Consider the following 15,661-nt stretch of genomic DNA (forward strand, 5'->3'; position numbering starts at 1 on the left):
TTGTGTGGCTTGCACATAATGTTAAACTAAGAAACTACCTAACGTTTTTGATGTCAGGAAGACACAAGAATCGGCACCAATTCTCCCTGTTGTTGAGTTCTTACTTTGGCACACATGCAATCGAGTTTTGCTCAAAATTTGCTGTATATATAAGTCAGTCAAAACTATACAAGGGACTGAAGACTTATCAGTATAAATTTCATACAAAAATGCAATGCAATTACAGTTAACATAGAATGGTTAGAAAAGTTAAAAATACAAAAGAAATAATACTAGGTTAAAAGGTAAAAATATGCCAGTAACTAAAGACTGTATGTAGAGTCTACTATGAAACATATGCCCTGATGTACTAATGATTAATATATATAAGCAAGGCTGGTATTACTTATAATTCGTCAAATGTGCTCCGTTGGCTTGGACTTCAGTGATTGTTCAAGAGTGGCTCTCGAAGGACTGGGTGGTGATCATACATTACATCTAGTGATGTACCTCGTTCCAACGAAGCAGAGAGACGAGGATCACGAGTGGACACCAAGGATTTAAGAGACACTGATTTACAATCTGTTCTCATACTATTGCCATTTGATAGATCAAATTCATCAGCAACTGCAACGGAATCTCTTGATTTGCTTGGTCTTGTAGTTTTGTGAGTTCCTTTCAGCCATCTCTTCTTTGTCAACCGAATGATGTAGTACACGAGATAGACTAAGAATGCAATGTAGGGAAGGAGAAAGAAAACAATGGTGGCAGCAGGTGCCACTGGTCCAGCTGAGTTATACATCTGAAATGCACTGATGAGGCAAAGGTTGAGAATGAGAGCTGTTTCCACGTGGTTATTCCATGGTTGTGCGTATGGCTGTAACTGAGCATGAAGAGCTAGAAAGATGGAAAGCGATGAAATAATGATGGTGTGACGCAGGTTGGGATCTGTGAATATGCAGTGAAAAACAATGAGCAGGAGACGTCGGAAGAAGTACCATCCCTCAGCCCACCAATACGATGGCTTGATATCATGTAGATAGATGTCGCAGATAGGTTTGAGTTTACCAATTCGTGGCGCTGCCAGTGCTAGAAAAAATGGCAAAGGTACAACGTAAAACGCTGCAATCACAGACGCTGCTATTGCTGCATGAAGATGGTTGCCTTCATAGCATTTGACTGAAGCATCAGGAAACCAGCGTAACAGTCCGTCTCCAATGTCGACACAATTGAGGATAAGGACTGTCGTGTATGCTACACTGACGTATGTCAGTGTCACCATACTCCAGAAGGGTCGAAGGACATGGATGCGGGATATTCGAGTAAACTTGCGAGCGAGCATAATTCCCAATGCCATGAATACAAATATACAACCGGGAATGTAGTACTGAAAGAGTGTGCTCTGTAGAGTGGTCATGTTATCGAGAAGGCAGGCATTGAAACGGATGCTGAGGTTGGGAATCCAAGCAAAATACTCTATCCACCTGTAGCTCAGAATTCCTTGAGGAGGAATGTAACTCAAAGTGAGAGCAACGACTTGAAAATAGAATACACCCGATCTTACTCTCTTTGATGCAGCATTGAAGTTGATGAGCACTGCCAGGACAACAATGGTCAACGCTACTATTGTCAATACAGGTATGATCCAAGTCACTTCGTCAGAACATGGCAGGCAGTCAGGATATATGGCACCATATACTGCACTGTAGTTAGTCTTGCATTGGCCACATAGGATGCCCTTTCGTCCATGTGCACATTGTGAGTCACTGCTCTTGTTTCGTACATCAAACGTGCACAATCCATCAAGACACCTACAATATGTTACTGGACACCAGTAGGAAACAGAGATGCTTTTTGATTTAGCTTGGGTTGTGTTGTCATCGATATTTAGTATTTGACCTACCCAGTAGCCAGGTAAGATTTGAATAGTGCCATTCTTGTCACAGCGACTCACATGAGCTGCGTTATCACACAAACATGTGTTTGATTTATATGTAAATCCAGGTATGCAGCTGTGCAGGAACACAGTGAAGCTTGCTCTTACAACACTTGCTGTACTAATACCACTTTCGATCATAACCTGGCCACCATTTGTTTCAGGATCTCCTAGAAAATAGACTTCTATTGATGCAATGCCACTGAAGGGATCTGTCACTGTAGTAAACTTCTTTTTGGGCTTGGAGTTTTCCAGTTCATCTTGATGACGCACAATTTGCATAGAAGAACGTTCTTCTGTTGACACTGTAACTGTTGTAGAAACTGGTTGTCCAAGACTGTCTGTGGCATTGACTGAAAGAAGATATGAAATTCCTAGAGAAACACAGAATTCACTGTTGCTACTGCCACAATAAGCAAAGTCAGATGGCAATGTGATTTTGTTCGGCTGTGTTCCATTAGCGAGTATTGCTGTTAAATTTGCAACGCCTGTGCTAATATTAAATCTTGTATTGTTGGAGTACATGAAATTGGATGAAGTGAGAACAGCTGTACTAGTTGGTTGGTTCACACTGGTGTCATGAGACCAAGAACAAGAATCTATTGTATCTGCATAGATGGCTCCTCCAGCTTCAGCAGCACGGTTGTTGATAAAAGTAACAAAGCCTTGAAGGTAATATATTGTTTCCTCATTGAGGCTAAAATGATGCGGTGTTATGAAGCATAAATGATTACGAGTGTGCTGATCAGACAGAGTTAAAAGTGCAGCAACATCAGCGTTATCAATCCGTAAAGCTCCACCATATCTGGTAGCAACGTTATCCATAAATGTTACATTTGCAGAATCAGATAGTCTTAATTTTGACTGGCTCTGTAGATACAGAGCTGCTCCATCATGGCCCAGATTCTCACGAAACATAACCGAGCCTTTTATTATGACCCACGATCCATGCCATGCAGTGATGGCACTACCATTGTTTCTCATCATGATACAAGTTCCTTCAAACATAACATCCACCTCCAGTAGAACCAAACCACCCCCAAACCCATTGGGTGATACAGTGTTCTCAGTAAAGTTCACATTCTTCAATCGTACTGGTTTAGGCCAGTTGCTACTTGAACGGAGTAAGCTGTTCAGTATTACCGTTCCTGCAACTGCTGCCACGTTGGATGTGAAGTTACATCCTGTAAATGTAATGTTGTTATTCCAAGCTTCATCAGCGTAAAATATTGCAACAGCTGCCCCTGTCTTGGCTGAATTTAATTCAAAATTTGTATTGACTACTTCTACTTTACCTTTGCTTCGGCGAGACAAGTAAACAGCAAGTCCACCTCCTTCTCCTCTCTCTCTTCTTTGTGATGGAACTGCAGCGCAATTGTTGAAGTGACTGTCTCTTATTACAATACTGAATGACCTTCCCCTGATTTTCAAGTACACGCCACCACCAGTGTTAGCTCTGTTGGACTGGAATGTTGAATTTTTAATCATCATGTTAAAGTGAATCTTATTGTTGCTGTCATTTAACCAGACACCTAGACCACCACCTGGAACAACATTTCTTCCATGATCTGATTCAAAGTATGTCAGAAACATGAACTTGCAAGAAATTACAAACAGAGTGTTGTCAATAAGATTGTCGTTGCTTGTAGTGTTGGTCTCATGAACATCATCTGTGTACAAAACACGCATGCCTGCCGAAATATTGCTCCCATGTCCATACGAACTGAATGTTGTTGAAGATACGTTAACAACCCTGACATCAAGAGATCTAACTGCAACACCACTGTTATTAAGAAAGTCACAATGCCAAATACACAATCGTACTCCTTTAGAGAGAACGAACACGGCCTCATCTGCAGTGAATGTCACACATCCAGTCACAGTGACATTGCTTAGTTCAAAGTATTGAAACCCTGTAACAGTGATTGTATGCGATCTCGATATTCCATCTCTCCTGCAGGTCAGAAATGTCTCGTATTTGTCTTCACCTCTGATAGTAAGATGGTAACCGATATCAATATCAGATATTTGAGTCCCGTAGTTAATGACGTGTGATCCTGCAAGCAATATAAACTCGATTTGGAATTGCCTTGTTACGCTGCTGTTTACTATCTGCCTCGCTTCACTCATTGCTGCTGCCAAGCTAGGACAACGGTAGTCAGGTCGGCGTCCACAATCCAAATGCTCATTGATTTCTGCTTGCTGTCCCTGTGTGTCTGATGACGAGTTCACATGCATTCTGACCGTCATAGAGTTTGATGTAAAGGGCGGTAGCCAAATGAGAATGAAACACGCATAGCAGGCAAGAGCTGACAGACTGATCATCGTTACATCGAAAGTGCAGTGCAGCGACCTTTGGAACGGCAGTACAGGAGTTGTTGTGACCAAAGTATTTGCACGTGACACTCAAGCTGGAACCTGCACGTGCAACAGATTTTCTGCGCATGCTTAATTAGAAAGTAAGCAAAAGTACCAGTAAAATACCATGTACTGTACTTCTTTTCTTCGCGCAAAACTTAGGCCGGTATTTAAAGCGTACTATAGAGATTTGATTTCAACCTGGGCTTGCAGAGCTTGAGACGGAGTCCTGGACTGTTGTGTGTGTGTGTGTGTGTGTGTGTGTGTGTGTGTGTGTGTGTGTGTGTGTGTGTGTGTGTGTGTGTGTGCGTGCGTGCGTGCGTGTGTGACATTGCTGTAAAGAAAATTCTAGCGACAAAAAGCTTCTACGAGTATGAAGTGCATGCTCTATTCCTGCCGTAGATTTGCACGGTCTCGCGGATTTGCTGAGAGTGTAAAAAGTAATTTCTCAGACAGTCAGTGCTCACGCGTTACCTCTTTAAATTTTCTTGGATGATTTTCTAATTCATGGATTTCTAGGCTTCGATAACTTAGAAAGAATTTTTGATGCGCATGCGCAGTAAAAGTAACGTTATTCTAGCTGCGCCGTGTGTTTGCCTGTACGGTCCTATACTGAATGTTGAATGGCCAGTTGATTGCGCGCCGAGTTAGGTTCCAGTCTTCTCGTTTCATGTTCCGGTTTCTCGTTTCAATGTCCGGTTCACCATTCTACGTACCTATGTTTCGGTTTCTCGTTATGTTCGTTGTAATTCTGTCTTCTAAAATAAGTTCGTCTTGCAGTCTGTGGTCCATGAGAGAGCCTGCTACATTGTGTGAGTGCCTACGTGCAGAGAGACGGTGAGTATACGTGATAAAATATTTTCATGGACAGAAGCTGTTCTGGTAATCCACGCGTACATCTTGCTCATGTTGTAGTGTCATTTTTCAATTCCTAATTGACACTCTGAATGCATGAGCACGCTGAGAATTGATAGTGTCCTAGCTCACCAGAATACCAGCTCTAAATATATCTAGCGCACTTTCAATAGCAGGCTACGCCTCTGGCTAGCTAGATCTGGATCTCACGGACCTCAAACTGGAAGAATTGGACGAAACACTGGACTCGTACTTCAACTAAAACACAGATCAGGACCCAGGGCCAGAACGAGCTGTAGAAGACGGGAACCAAAAATTGGAAGCCAGACCAGACCCCCTTTTCGAGAAAAGCACTAAACCGGGCAAAGGTCCACGATACTATCGATTCCAAATATTTCACGTTGCTTTCTTGTCCTAGATTCTTTCTAGCCGCCTACGGCTTGCGACAGCGCCAATTTAGTCCTTTCGAGGTTTGTGATGCTAGCTGTTTGTCTTTCTGTGCACGATACCAGTAGGTCTCTAGGATTGTAGACGCAGGGCTATAAAATAAGGATATATGGCTACTGTGGGATATCTAGATCCAGGCTAAGTACAAAAGAAATGTAAGTCCTCGAGAAGGCCGTTTGTGCTTGTCACGACGTAGCTATAGTCCTAAAATATATTCTATAGCTACGAACATGCACGCACAAAGTTGTTCTAGTTGTTGTCAGAGCAATGGCAATGGCACGATATTGTTGCACATTTCATGACTGTTTCCAAACATGTTTAATCTACGAGCACTTGGCAAACGACATACTGGAGAGGTAAACAAGGTAGGGAAATACTGAGTAATTGGGTTCCCGTGCAGGTGCGGATCCAATGTTCAATTTTGCTTTGTTCCCATTTAATATTAATAAAGAGTTCAACTGAGAATGATGCGACAAGTAAAGCAAGAATCATCCTATTAAAATTCTTTATCATGCAAGGTTTTGTACTAAAACTTTAGCTAAGCCTCGAGCATAGTCATTAGTAATAGTTCATAGTCGCTATATAAGCCACGTAGATACTAGATTGCCGCAAAACATTTTGGAAACGAGTACACCCCCTAGAGACCTAATGGTGCCCGCGTGGGTACGTGTGTATTTCTTTGTGTAGCTACTATTACTTCTTATCCTACGACCAGACTTCTTCCTCAAGACGACTCTAGGAATTCCGAAAGTATTCAGTAGGAAGCAAACCATCTGCATGATAAATATTAATAGCATACCACGCAGAAGTTTGAACACCTAAGATACGGGTACGAATGGTTTGTTCAATCCTGTCGAGTCCAACTGTTATCTTATCAATCAAAACACACAGCAGGGTTACGACAGAGATTAGTAAACGATTCTTTAGCATCGCAAATCAGGCAAAACACACAAGAGGCGGGTTCTCTACAACCTTACCTGATTCAATGCATCGCTAGCCGCTGGCCCGTACAAGTACAAGTTCGATAACATGTTGCTTTCTAGATAGCTCATGCCGATAACAAATGCCAAGGCATCAAAAAGCGCACTCAACGGTCTCGTGCAAAGCGATGACGTCAGGTATATTGCCACGTCTGGACAAAAGGTTTATTAGCTAATGCAAAATGAAAGAACACATTCCAAACGCCTTTTCTCCGTAAACGTAAATGAAACGGTGGAAAAGCAACAGAAGCTACATTCCAGAAGCCGTGCATGCATGCACACTCCACTGTCGCGCTGACTGTGCATGGTTACGCAAATCCTTCAGATCACGACATTGTGTAGACTTAAAACCATTGTTCAAAGATTGGGCGTTAGATCCAATATTACTGATGAAACGCGAAGGCAAACACCCGGCGCGACGATATGCAAGAACAACCAAAAAAGACTTGCAGAGAGTCGTCAGTCGTCATGAACACACGTGCAGAGAACAGTGTCGGGAGTGTGCATAAATACCATTCGTATATAGACAGCGTTTTGTACAATCGAGTGTGTGAAGATATTTCTCCTGTTCGAAAAACGGAGGAACCGTGGGCATACCGCATGGGTTTGTGATAGGGACTCTAGAGAGGAGGAGTCACCGACTCGTGCGTCTCTTTGCGTGTGCTAATTATCTCTGCACTACAAAAACCTTTAGTTTGTTCCTACGTCGCTTGTTGTGATAGCGCTTTAAACGAAATCTTTGAACAGCACATAAGTCGTTGCCACCGACAACTCTGATAATGTTGACAAACGCAATTAGATTTTGCCATTAGCGGTGCCCGTCAACTAATTGCGCATGTGCATATGCACAACTATCCATAGTCTAGACAGAGTGTTTACTAGAACTAATGACATACCAAACATACTATTCTTAATTTTATTCTATTGGTTAGCCGATCCGATTTCACCCCGACTGATCTGTAAACACCTCATCACGAGCTCTTAGAACGGTTTATCGCATGTTCTAGACATCTGGACCTCCTGCATGTACCCTATCTCTACAGCGATAACATTTCCATCTTCTTAAGTTACAGTCTAATTGTCCCATCTCATCGCCCCAACTCATTGTCTACTGATAACGCAGATAGCGCGCCATACAGATCTTGACTTCGTTTTTGATTTGTTTTGTGTAGTGAATGGCTCTGATCGAGCGAACGGTCGTGTTTATCGGTAGAACGGGTGCTGGAAAGTCGACGTGGTGTGCCAACGAGCCGTTGGTCCAGAAAGCGACCAATCTGTGAGCGAAACAAAGTTCATCGAAACTCGAACAGTCAACATGGAGCAAATAGCAAATATCGTGTCAAATAGTAGATACAGTTGGGATCGGTGATACAGACCTTGGAGAAGACGAAGTAGTCAAGCGTTTGGCTAGCGCTTGTGACGAATGTCGCAAAGGTCGTGTTTTTCGTCACTGGAGGAAGGATTACTCAAGAAGAAGCAGACGCGTGGGATGTCATTTGGAAGGTGCTCTTTATTCATCGACCACACCGCTATTTACCGATTGCACTCGTTTTCCAAAGTTTTAGATCCCGACGTTGTAAAGAGCAATTGTGATAGGCTCAAAAGACAAAGAGGTAAAACAACTGACCAAGTCAAAGAGATCATTCACGTCGACAATCCACCGCACCAATATCGCGGCTGCATGGATGGAAACGCGACAGAAAAATCGCGCGACATTTTGACAACTCATTTGGCTCACATGCAGCGAACCTGTTCACAAACCTCCAGAACTGGATGAAGGGTCACGTAAACGAGCGCATATCAGAAACGCGTTGAGAGAAAGAAGGCTGAAGAGATCAAATTTCAAACGCTGCAAGAAACGTGAACGTTGCGCCAGACCCTTCAGCAATTTAGAAGAAACTCTAGAGTACAGCACACCTGCAACTGCAAGTGACGCAAGAGAGACAGGAAGCCCAGCCCCTGAATCTAGATTGCGACTAACACGAGAACGAGAGAACGAGAGATGAACGAAATTCTTACAAAACGTGTAACAACACGAAGCGACTCAAACGAAGAAGACATTGTAGGCACAATCATGGTAACCGTTGGACATTAGATTGCAAGACAAATTCGTAACTGTTCTCTCGTGTGATTTACTTTTTGCCATAACTTTTAAGTTTGTCTGCATGCTAATGTATTCTAATTTTGGTGTTGTGTGAAGTAACGCTATATAGAGGTCTATAGAGTTGCTGTGGGACAATGTTTAAGTAATGCCTTGCATGGTGTTATTGATTCATTGCGATTCTTTCTTTGTAACAGAGATAGTCAAGTATATATAGGTTTGACTGTTCAATATTTATTAACATAGTCATGCAAAAATTTGTGTTCGTTTGGAAGAAAAGCTTTTAGGTTAAATAAGGCAAGCCATTCTCACAGTAAAGGTCAATCCAATTTTGTATAGGAGAACAATGGATGAGATGCCCGCTAGTGTTAGCATTTCCAGTCTCCACACCATGCTCAGTTCTTCTTAATTAAAAGATCTTTAGGCGTTCAGTAGGTATAAACCAAACCATCCGATAAGTGCTTAGATAGACCTGGCTATAAACCACTCAGAACAGAACACCTATAGGGTGACAAGATTGTTCCTCCAGTTCAAGACTAAATGTTATCTCATCACTCAAAATCACATGGCAGGGTTACGACAGACATCACAAAAATTGTTTAACACTTGCAAATCACGCAAACACACAAGAGGCGGGTCCAATAAAAGGATCACTATAAGTACAAAGTTCGAAAATCATGTTGCTTTAGAGATAGCTCACGCTGTTCACTAGTGCCAAGACGGTCTAGTGGAAAGCGATAACGTCAATTAATAAGTAGTGCCACGCCTGGGCAAAAACGTCCAGTACTGCAAAATGAAAGGACACGTTTTAAACGCAAACCCATAGTATACAAAACGGTGCAAAAAACGCAACAGAAGCAGAAGCTGTGCATGCATCAACACTCCACAGTCACGCTGACTGCATGTGCATGGTATACTATACGCAAATCTGTCAAAATCTGTGAAGTTGTGTGGACTTGAAGCCATTAATTATTCAGAGACTGCATGGAGTTATCAAATATTACTCGATAAAACGTGAAGGTTAAGAAGCAAACACCCGGCGCGACGATATTCAAGAAAAACCAACAGAATCAGCAAATTAAACTTCACCACGAACACGTGCACAGATAGATAGAGTCTAGGGTAGAGAGTCTATAAGCCTATTAAGGTAGAGTAAATACCATTCGTAGACAGTGTTGCATATATACAGTATATAGTCGAATGTGTGAAGATACTTCTCCTGCTCGAAAAACGGAGGAACCGTGAGAATCCTGCATAAGTTTGTGATGAAGATTAGAGAGGAGGAGTCACCGACGCGTGCAGTGCGATGCTAAACGGTCTCTTTGTGCAACTAATTATTTCTGCATTACAAAACGCTAGGTTTCCCTACGTCGCCTGTTATGATAGCTATATATATATATATATATATATATATATATATATATATATATATATATATATATATACCAAAGACAAGAGAAGTCTTCGAACAGCGGTTGCGACAAAGTCACCGACAACTCTGACAAAATTGACAAAAGCACTTAGATTTTACCATTAGCGGTATCTTTCAATTAATTGCACATCTGTGCACAACTAGTCTAAACAGAATGTTTACTAGAACTAATGACATACCAAACATACTATTGTTAAATTTATTCTATTGGTTAGCCAATCCGATTTCACATCGACTGATCTGTAGACACCTCATCACGAGCTCTTAGAACGGTTTGATAAAATCTCACCTTCTTACGTTCCTATGTTTTAGATATCTGGACCTCCTGTACTATCTAGCGATATAACATTTCCATCTTCTTAAGTTACAAGCTAATTGTCCCATCTCATCGTCCCATCTCATTGTCTACTGCTAACGCAGATAGCACGCCTTACAGATCTTGACTTGGTTTTTTCATTTGTTTTGTATCGTGTGAGTAAAATGACGCCGATCGAGCGAACGGTCGTGTTTATTGGTAGAACGGGTGCTGGAAAGTCGACGTGTGCCAACGCTCTTGCTAGCGCTATTCTCTTTCCAGAAAGCGACCAATCTGTGAGTGAAACAAAGTTCATCGAATCTCGAACCGTCAATATTGATGGAGCAAATAGTCGGTATCGTGTCAAAATAGTAGATACAATTGGGATCGGTGATACAGACCTTGAAGAAGACGAAGTACTCAAGCGTCTGGCTAGCGCTTGCTACGAATGTCGCGAAGGAATCAACGCCGTGTTTTTCGTCACTGGAGGAAGGTTTACTCAAGAAGAAGCAGACGCGTGGGATGTCATTTGGAAGGTGCTCTTTAGTCCCGCTATCGTCGACCACACCACTATCGTCCGCACTCGATTTCCAAAGTTTTTAGATCCCACTGCTGTAAAGAGCGATTGTGATAGGCTCAAAGCACAAAAAGTGGCGGGGAAAAAAATAATTGAACAAATCAAAGAAATCATTCACGTCGACAATCCACCGCAACAATACCCTGGCTGGGAAGAAACGCGACAGAAATCGCGTGCCACTTTGCTAACTCATTTGGATCACTGTGAAGCTGTTTACAAACCTCAAAAACTGGATGAAATAAACAAACGCATATCAGAACATGTTGAGAAAAAGCAAGCTGCAGAGATAAAATTGCAAACGCTACTAGTAGAGTTCAGCCAAACGTGTGAGCAATTAAACGAAACAAAAAAAAAACGGGACAAGTTGGAAGAAGCTAAAGTAAAATCGTTGACACAAACATGTGACGATTTAGAAGAAATTAAAGCGAAAAAATTGACACAAAAATGTGACATGTTGGAAGAAACTGAAGTAGAAGCACCAACACGAAAACGTGACGAATTAGAAGAGTTGACCCGGATATATCGCGAATTAGAAGTAGATTACGCAAAGTTGGAACTGCAAATGGCAGAAGAGAAACAGAAGGCTGCTGCCGCGGAGTTGCAACTAACACAGGAGATGAACGAAATTCTTACGAAATGTACAATGCCACGAACAAACACGCGTGAAGAATCTATGCTCGACAGAACCATGGAAACTGCTGGACGTATTGCGAAGGATTTTCGTAGTTGCTGTCTTATGTGATGGCAAAACTTGGCACGCATGACTTTGGTAGATGTGCATGCCTATAAGCACGTGCATGCATGGCTGTTGTTTGTGTAAGGAAACATATGCTCTAGTTACAGTATGTACTTTGTTGGACAATGTATTGTCTCAATGTATGCTTTCTAGAACGTCTTTTGCAAAATAAATTTTTCTATAATCATGCAATTTCGACTTCGATCTTTTGTCTAGAGATTAATTAATTATGCATGAACGAGAGTTTTGTCTCAGCTTGTGGTCTTTTTAGAGATTAGATAAAGCTAACAATGAATCAGAGTAAAGGTTAATCTAATTGGGTTACTAATGAGAACAAGAGTTATTAGTAGACGCCGCTGGGATTAGCGTTTCCAGTCTTAGCGTTTCCAAGCACCATGTTCAGCCGCTCTATGACTGCTTCAGGCCATCGCCGTACCGTTTTGCTCATAGGTAGGACAGGAAATGGCAAGTCAGCTTGCAGCAATGTCATCGCTGGTTGCGACCCTTCCAATTCTGAATCACAGCTCTTCAAAGAAAGCGACGGTTGTGGTAGTGAAACCAAGGTCATTCACGTGGAGACGGTAACGTTCACCCAGAGCCACAACAACTACGCTATAAAAATTGTTGATACCATTGGTCTTGGAGATACAGACTTGTCGGAAACGGAAGTGCTGAAGTGCCTAGCTAACGTTTGTACCGTGTGCAAGGAAGGCATCAACGTTGTTTTCTTTGTGGTTGGACGTCGCATGACAAAAGAAGAAGCCGATGCTTGGGATATTATTTGGAAGATCATATTTACTGCAGATATCTGCAAGTTTACAACATTGATTCGCACCCAGTTTCCAAAATTCATGGAACCTGTTCGAGTTGCTGCCGACAGCGATGCTCTGACAAAATGTGAAAAAGGCAGCAGAGTCATGAAAAAGGTCAAAAAGATCATTCACGTCGACAATCCACCGTCTGACTACCCAACCTCACAAGCAACTCGTACACAGTCAAGAGAGCTGCTACTGGCGGAAATTATTATGCGCGACGAAGTTTACAAACCGCCGCAGTTAGATGACGTGAATGAGCGTGTATCGAATTACTGTGAGGACATGGCTACTGCAAAAGAGAGAATAGCTAAGCTAGAATCTAAAGTGGAAAGACTAGAGAGTCAGAGCGAAATCGACAAATTTCGTTATCAAGCAGAACTTGCTAATGAGAGGGAAAAAGCTGTTCGAGCAGAGCTTGCAGTACATCGCGAAATGACTAAGTTTCTTAAAGAAAGAGTATACCAACATGAAGCTGAACGTGCCAACTCTTCGTGCCTCATACTTTAGAATCAGCTAAAAAACAAACGTGCACGTGGTGTATTCGAATAGCTAGCTGCATTACTACATCATGTTTAGATGCATGTAACGGAATGTTGGTGGTGTTGTTGTTGTTGTTGAAGATCGGAAAAACAGTACATTCGTACACTGAAAATACAAATATATAGCAACTACAAACGTGCCATTGGACTTCTGACAACCCCGAGACTTGGTATAGCTACAGAGCTTCTCACAATGCGGTAAAGCCTGCAACTGTACCTCATATACCGTATAAGATGAAATATTGGCGGGAAATTTATTTTGGCGGATTTTTCAGCGACCGCCAATATAAAATCCGCTATTAATTTGACCTCCGGGATATGTTGACGTCATTAGGCAGATGGATCAGCAAGATGGTAGCTTGCCGTCTGTTGTGCCTATATGCTGCAGTAGTTCACAAACACATCAAGGCGTTAAGACATATATCAGTCATCAAACAACGATGTCCAACCGCCAAAATAGAATCCGCCAAAATACTTTGTCCGTCAATTTCTTAGCAAACCGCCAAAATAAATTCCCGCCAATGTTTCATCTTATACGGTATGTGATCTAGCATCAGGGTACAAATCCATAAAGATGACAAGGCTTCTCTATAGTCCCTTAATTAAAGGGGAACTCCCACGAAAATACAAGTAACGTTCTCATGATAGCACTAAGTGCCCCGACTCTATTGGTACCTTTCTTTCTTAGTTTCTTAATACAACTCTTTCTGAACGGAGAAATTGAGCTTCCAACATGGGGGCGTAACCCTATCATCATTTTATCGATTGCAAGATGAATACCTGTGTTCTGTGGTTAATGAAACGTGGAAAAGTCACCAGGAATCTATACTGCAAAACTTCAAAGACAATCCTTTACACATACTGGGAGATGGACGATGTGACAGCCCTGAATATTCCGCTAAATATTGTACATATACTCTAGTGGAGAAAGATACAGGGCTTATTGTTGATTTTCAGTTGGTGCAGGTCAGCGAAGTTTCCAATTTCTGTTGGGATGGAAAAAGAGGGGTTTCTATGATCAGTCAATGAGCTAGTAACTAAAGAATTAACTGTGGCTCAAATTGCTACTGATAGACACCTGCAGATAACATCTGTCATGAAAAAGCAGTTCCCTGATATAGATCATCAGTATGATGTTTGGCACGTTTCAAAAAGTGTTATCAAAAAGTTAACCCAACTGGGTAAGGCAAAGGGCTGTACTAACCTTCTTCCATGGATAAGATCTGTGGCAAACCACTTGTGGTGGTCATCAAAATCATGTAATGGACAAGCTGAAAATCTAAGAGAGAAATGGATTTCTATTATTTACTATACAATCAATGTCCATTAATGGGAGAATGCTACATCTTTTGGCAAGTGTGAACACAACGAATTGTCACTTGAAGAGAGCCAACGAAAGCAGTGGTTAAAGAAATGTTCTCCTGCACATGATGCACTGAAGTCGATAGTCCTAAACAAGAAGCTTTTGAAAGACCCTGACAAGGTAACGGACTTCAGCCACACTGGTAATTTGGAAGTTTACCATGCTCTTCTCAGAAACATTGTCCTAAGAGGCAACATTTCAGCTACAAGGGGATGCTTGCAAGAACACAGCTGGCTGCACTTGATCATAACCACAACACAGGAAGAAGACAAGCTACTACAAGCAGTGGAGAAATGAGATACAAGGTGGTTTTTCCCAAACCTACCAAGATCTGGGTTGCAAAGCCCATCACTGAATCAAAGAGCTATGGCTATCTGCAAGGAATCCTTAAAGCAGTTCCAAATAAACAACAGCTGAATCCACAACCTCTTCGAAAACACAAGGCCAGACAACCTCCAGTGATTTTACCAGCCAACATTGCCACCTGTGAAAGACCACTCAAGGAAACTGTTGTTAGTGCTCGTAAAACAAGATTTACGTAGAACATACAACTATGAGATATATGCTATAGCAGGTATAACATAGGACATTAGTTGACACAGATTATCAGAATTAGGTAGTTACAAACATTATTGTCAAAATCATATCCAATCATGGTTCATGCTCCCTAAACCCAACGTACACTTCGCCTTCTTCTGGGAAAGGTCTTCTAGTAGAAAAAACTACACATGACGGTATGACCATTTTAGCACGCCTGCCCAGTCTCGTAGGAGCCCAATGTGTGAACTGCCTGATTGCTGTCAACCTCAAAAGCCTGTAAAGTGAAAGAAAGACAATAAACAAAATGGCAATGCCGTATGCACTTGTGTCAAGAAACCTGTCATTTAGAGGTTCTGTGATGGAATCTTCAGTGACATCGACCACTGCGGACACAGCAGTGTGCAGAACGTCGTAGCTGAGGCAGACAAGCTCAAAAGTTGCGTGTTCTACCACACACCGTAAACCACAGTCTCTAACTTAGCGCATCAAACTCTTGGCAGCAAAGGCAGTGGGCATGACGACACACTAACCGCATGTGCACCAGTCTGAGTTGACCAAGCGCTCAGGGATTCCGTCCCCTGTGTCTGAATCAATTTCATGAGAGTTTTTCGAACTTGAACTGCTCTCAGCGTCATCACATTTGGGCTCAAAACTGTACCGAAGCTACGCCAGATACTCTGATGACAACACATGCGCAATCGGTAAGAT

General features: G+C 42.0%; 3 protein-coding genes and 1 long non-coding RNA gene across 4 annotated transcripts; 3 read left to right on the forward strand and 1 right to left on the reverse strand.

The window, feature by feature from the left end:
• Window positions 1-90: 90 nt before the first annotated feature.
• LOC134183463 (uncharacterized) lies at window positions 91-4,313 on the reverse strand. Its single transcript, XM_062651012.1, has one exon. It carries the CDS (start codon window positions 4,238-4,240, stop codon window positions 422-424), a length of 3,819 nt encoding a protein of 1,272 aa, XP_062506996.1. The 5' UTR covers window positions 4,241-4,313; the 3' UTR covers window positions 91-421.
• Window positions 4,314-4,840: 527 nt separating this feature from the next.
• LOC134183215 (uncharacterized) lies at window positions 4,841-8,902 on the forward strand. The gene is made up of 3 exons (XR_009970462.1): window positions 4,841-5,110; window positions 5,189-5,598; window positions 7,728-8,902. It is a non-coding gene; the product is annotated as an uncharacterized LOC134183215 (long non-coding RNA).
• A 1,557-nt stretch (window positions 8,903-10,459) lies between these two features.
• LOC134183332 (uncharacterized) lies at window positions 10,460-11,882 on the forward strand. Its single transcript, XM_062650828.1, has one exon. The coding sequence runs from the start codon at window positions 10,569-10,571 to the stop codon at window positions 11,700-11,702; it is 1,134 nt and encodes a 377-aa protein (XP_062506812.1). The 5' UTR covers window positions 10,460-10,568; the 3' UTR covers window positions 11,703-11,882.
• Window positions 11,883-12,075: 193 nt separating this feature from the next.
• On the forward strand, window positions 12,076-13,053 carry LOC134183564 (uncharacterized). Its single transcript, XM_062651146.1, has one exon. It carries the CDS (start codon window positions 12,092-12,094, stop codon window positions 13,016-13,018), a length of 927 nt encoding a protein of 308 aa, XP_062507130.1. The 5' UTR covers window positions 12,076-12,091; the 3' UTR covers window positions 13,019-13,053.
• The last annotated feature ends 2,608 nt before the right edge of the window (window positions 13,054-15,661 follow it).

Source organism: Corticium candelabrum, chromosome 8 (genome assembly GCF_963422355.1).
Source record: "Corticium candelabrum chromosome 8, ooCorCand1.1, whole genome shotgun sequence".
NCBI lineage: Eukaryota > Metazoa > Porifera > Homoscleromorpha > Homosclerophorida > Plakinidae > Corticium > Corticium candelabrum.

Coding starts and splice junctions, on each gene's coding strand:
- LOC134183463 (XM_062651012.1), bottom strand. CDS start 4,240: ATGATCAGTCTGTCAGCTCTTGCCTGCTATGCGTGTTTCATTCTCATT.
- LOC134183332 (XM_062650828.1), top strand. CDS start 10,569: ATGACGCCGATCGAGCGAACGGTCGTGTTTATTGGTAGAACGGGTGCT.
- LOC134183564 (XM_062651146.1), top strand. CDS start 12,092: ATGTTCAGCCGCTCTATGACTGCTTCAGGCCATCGCCGTACCGTTTTG.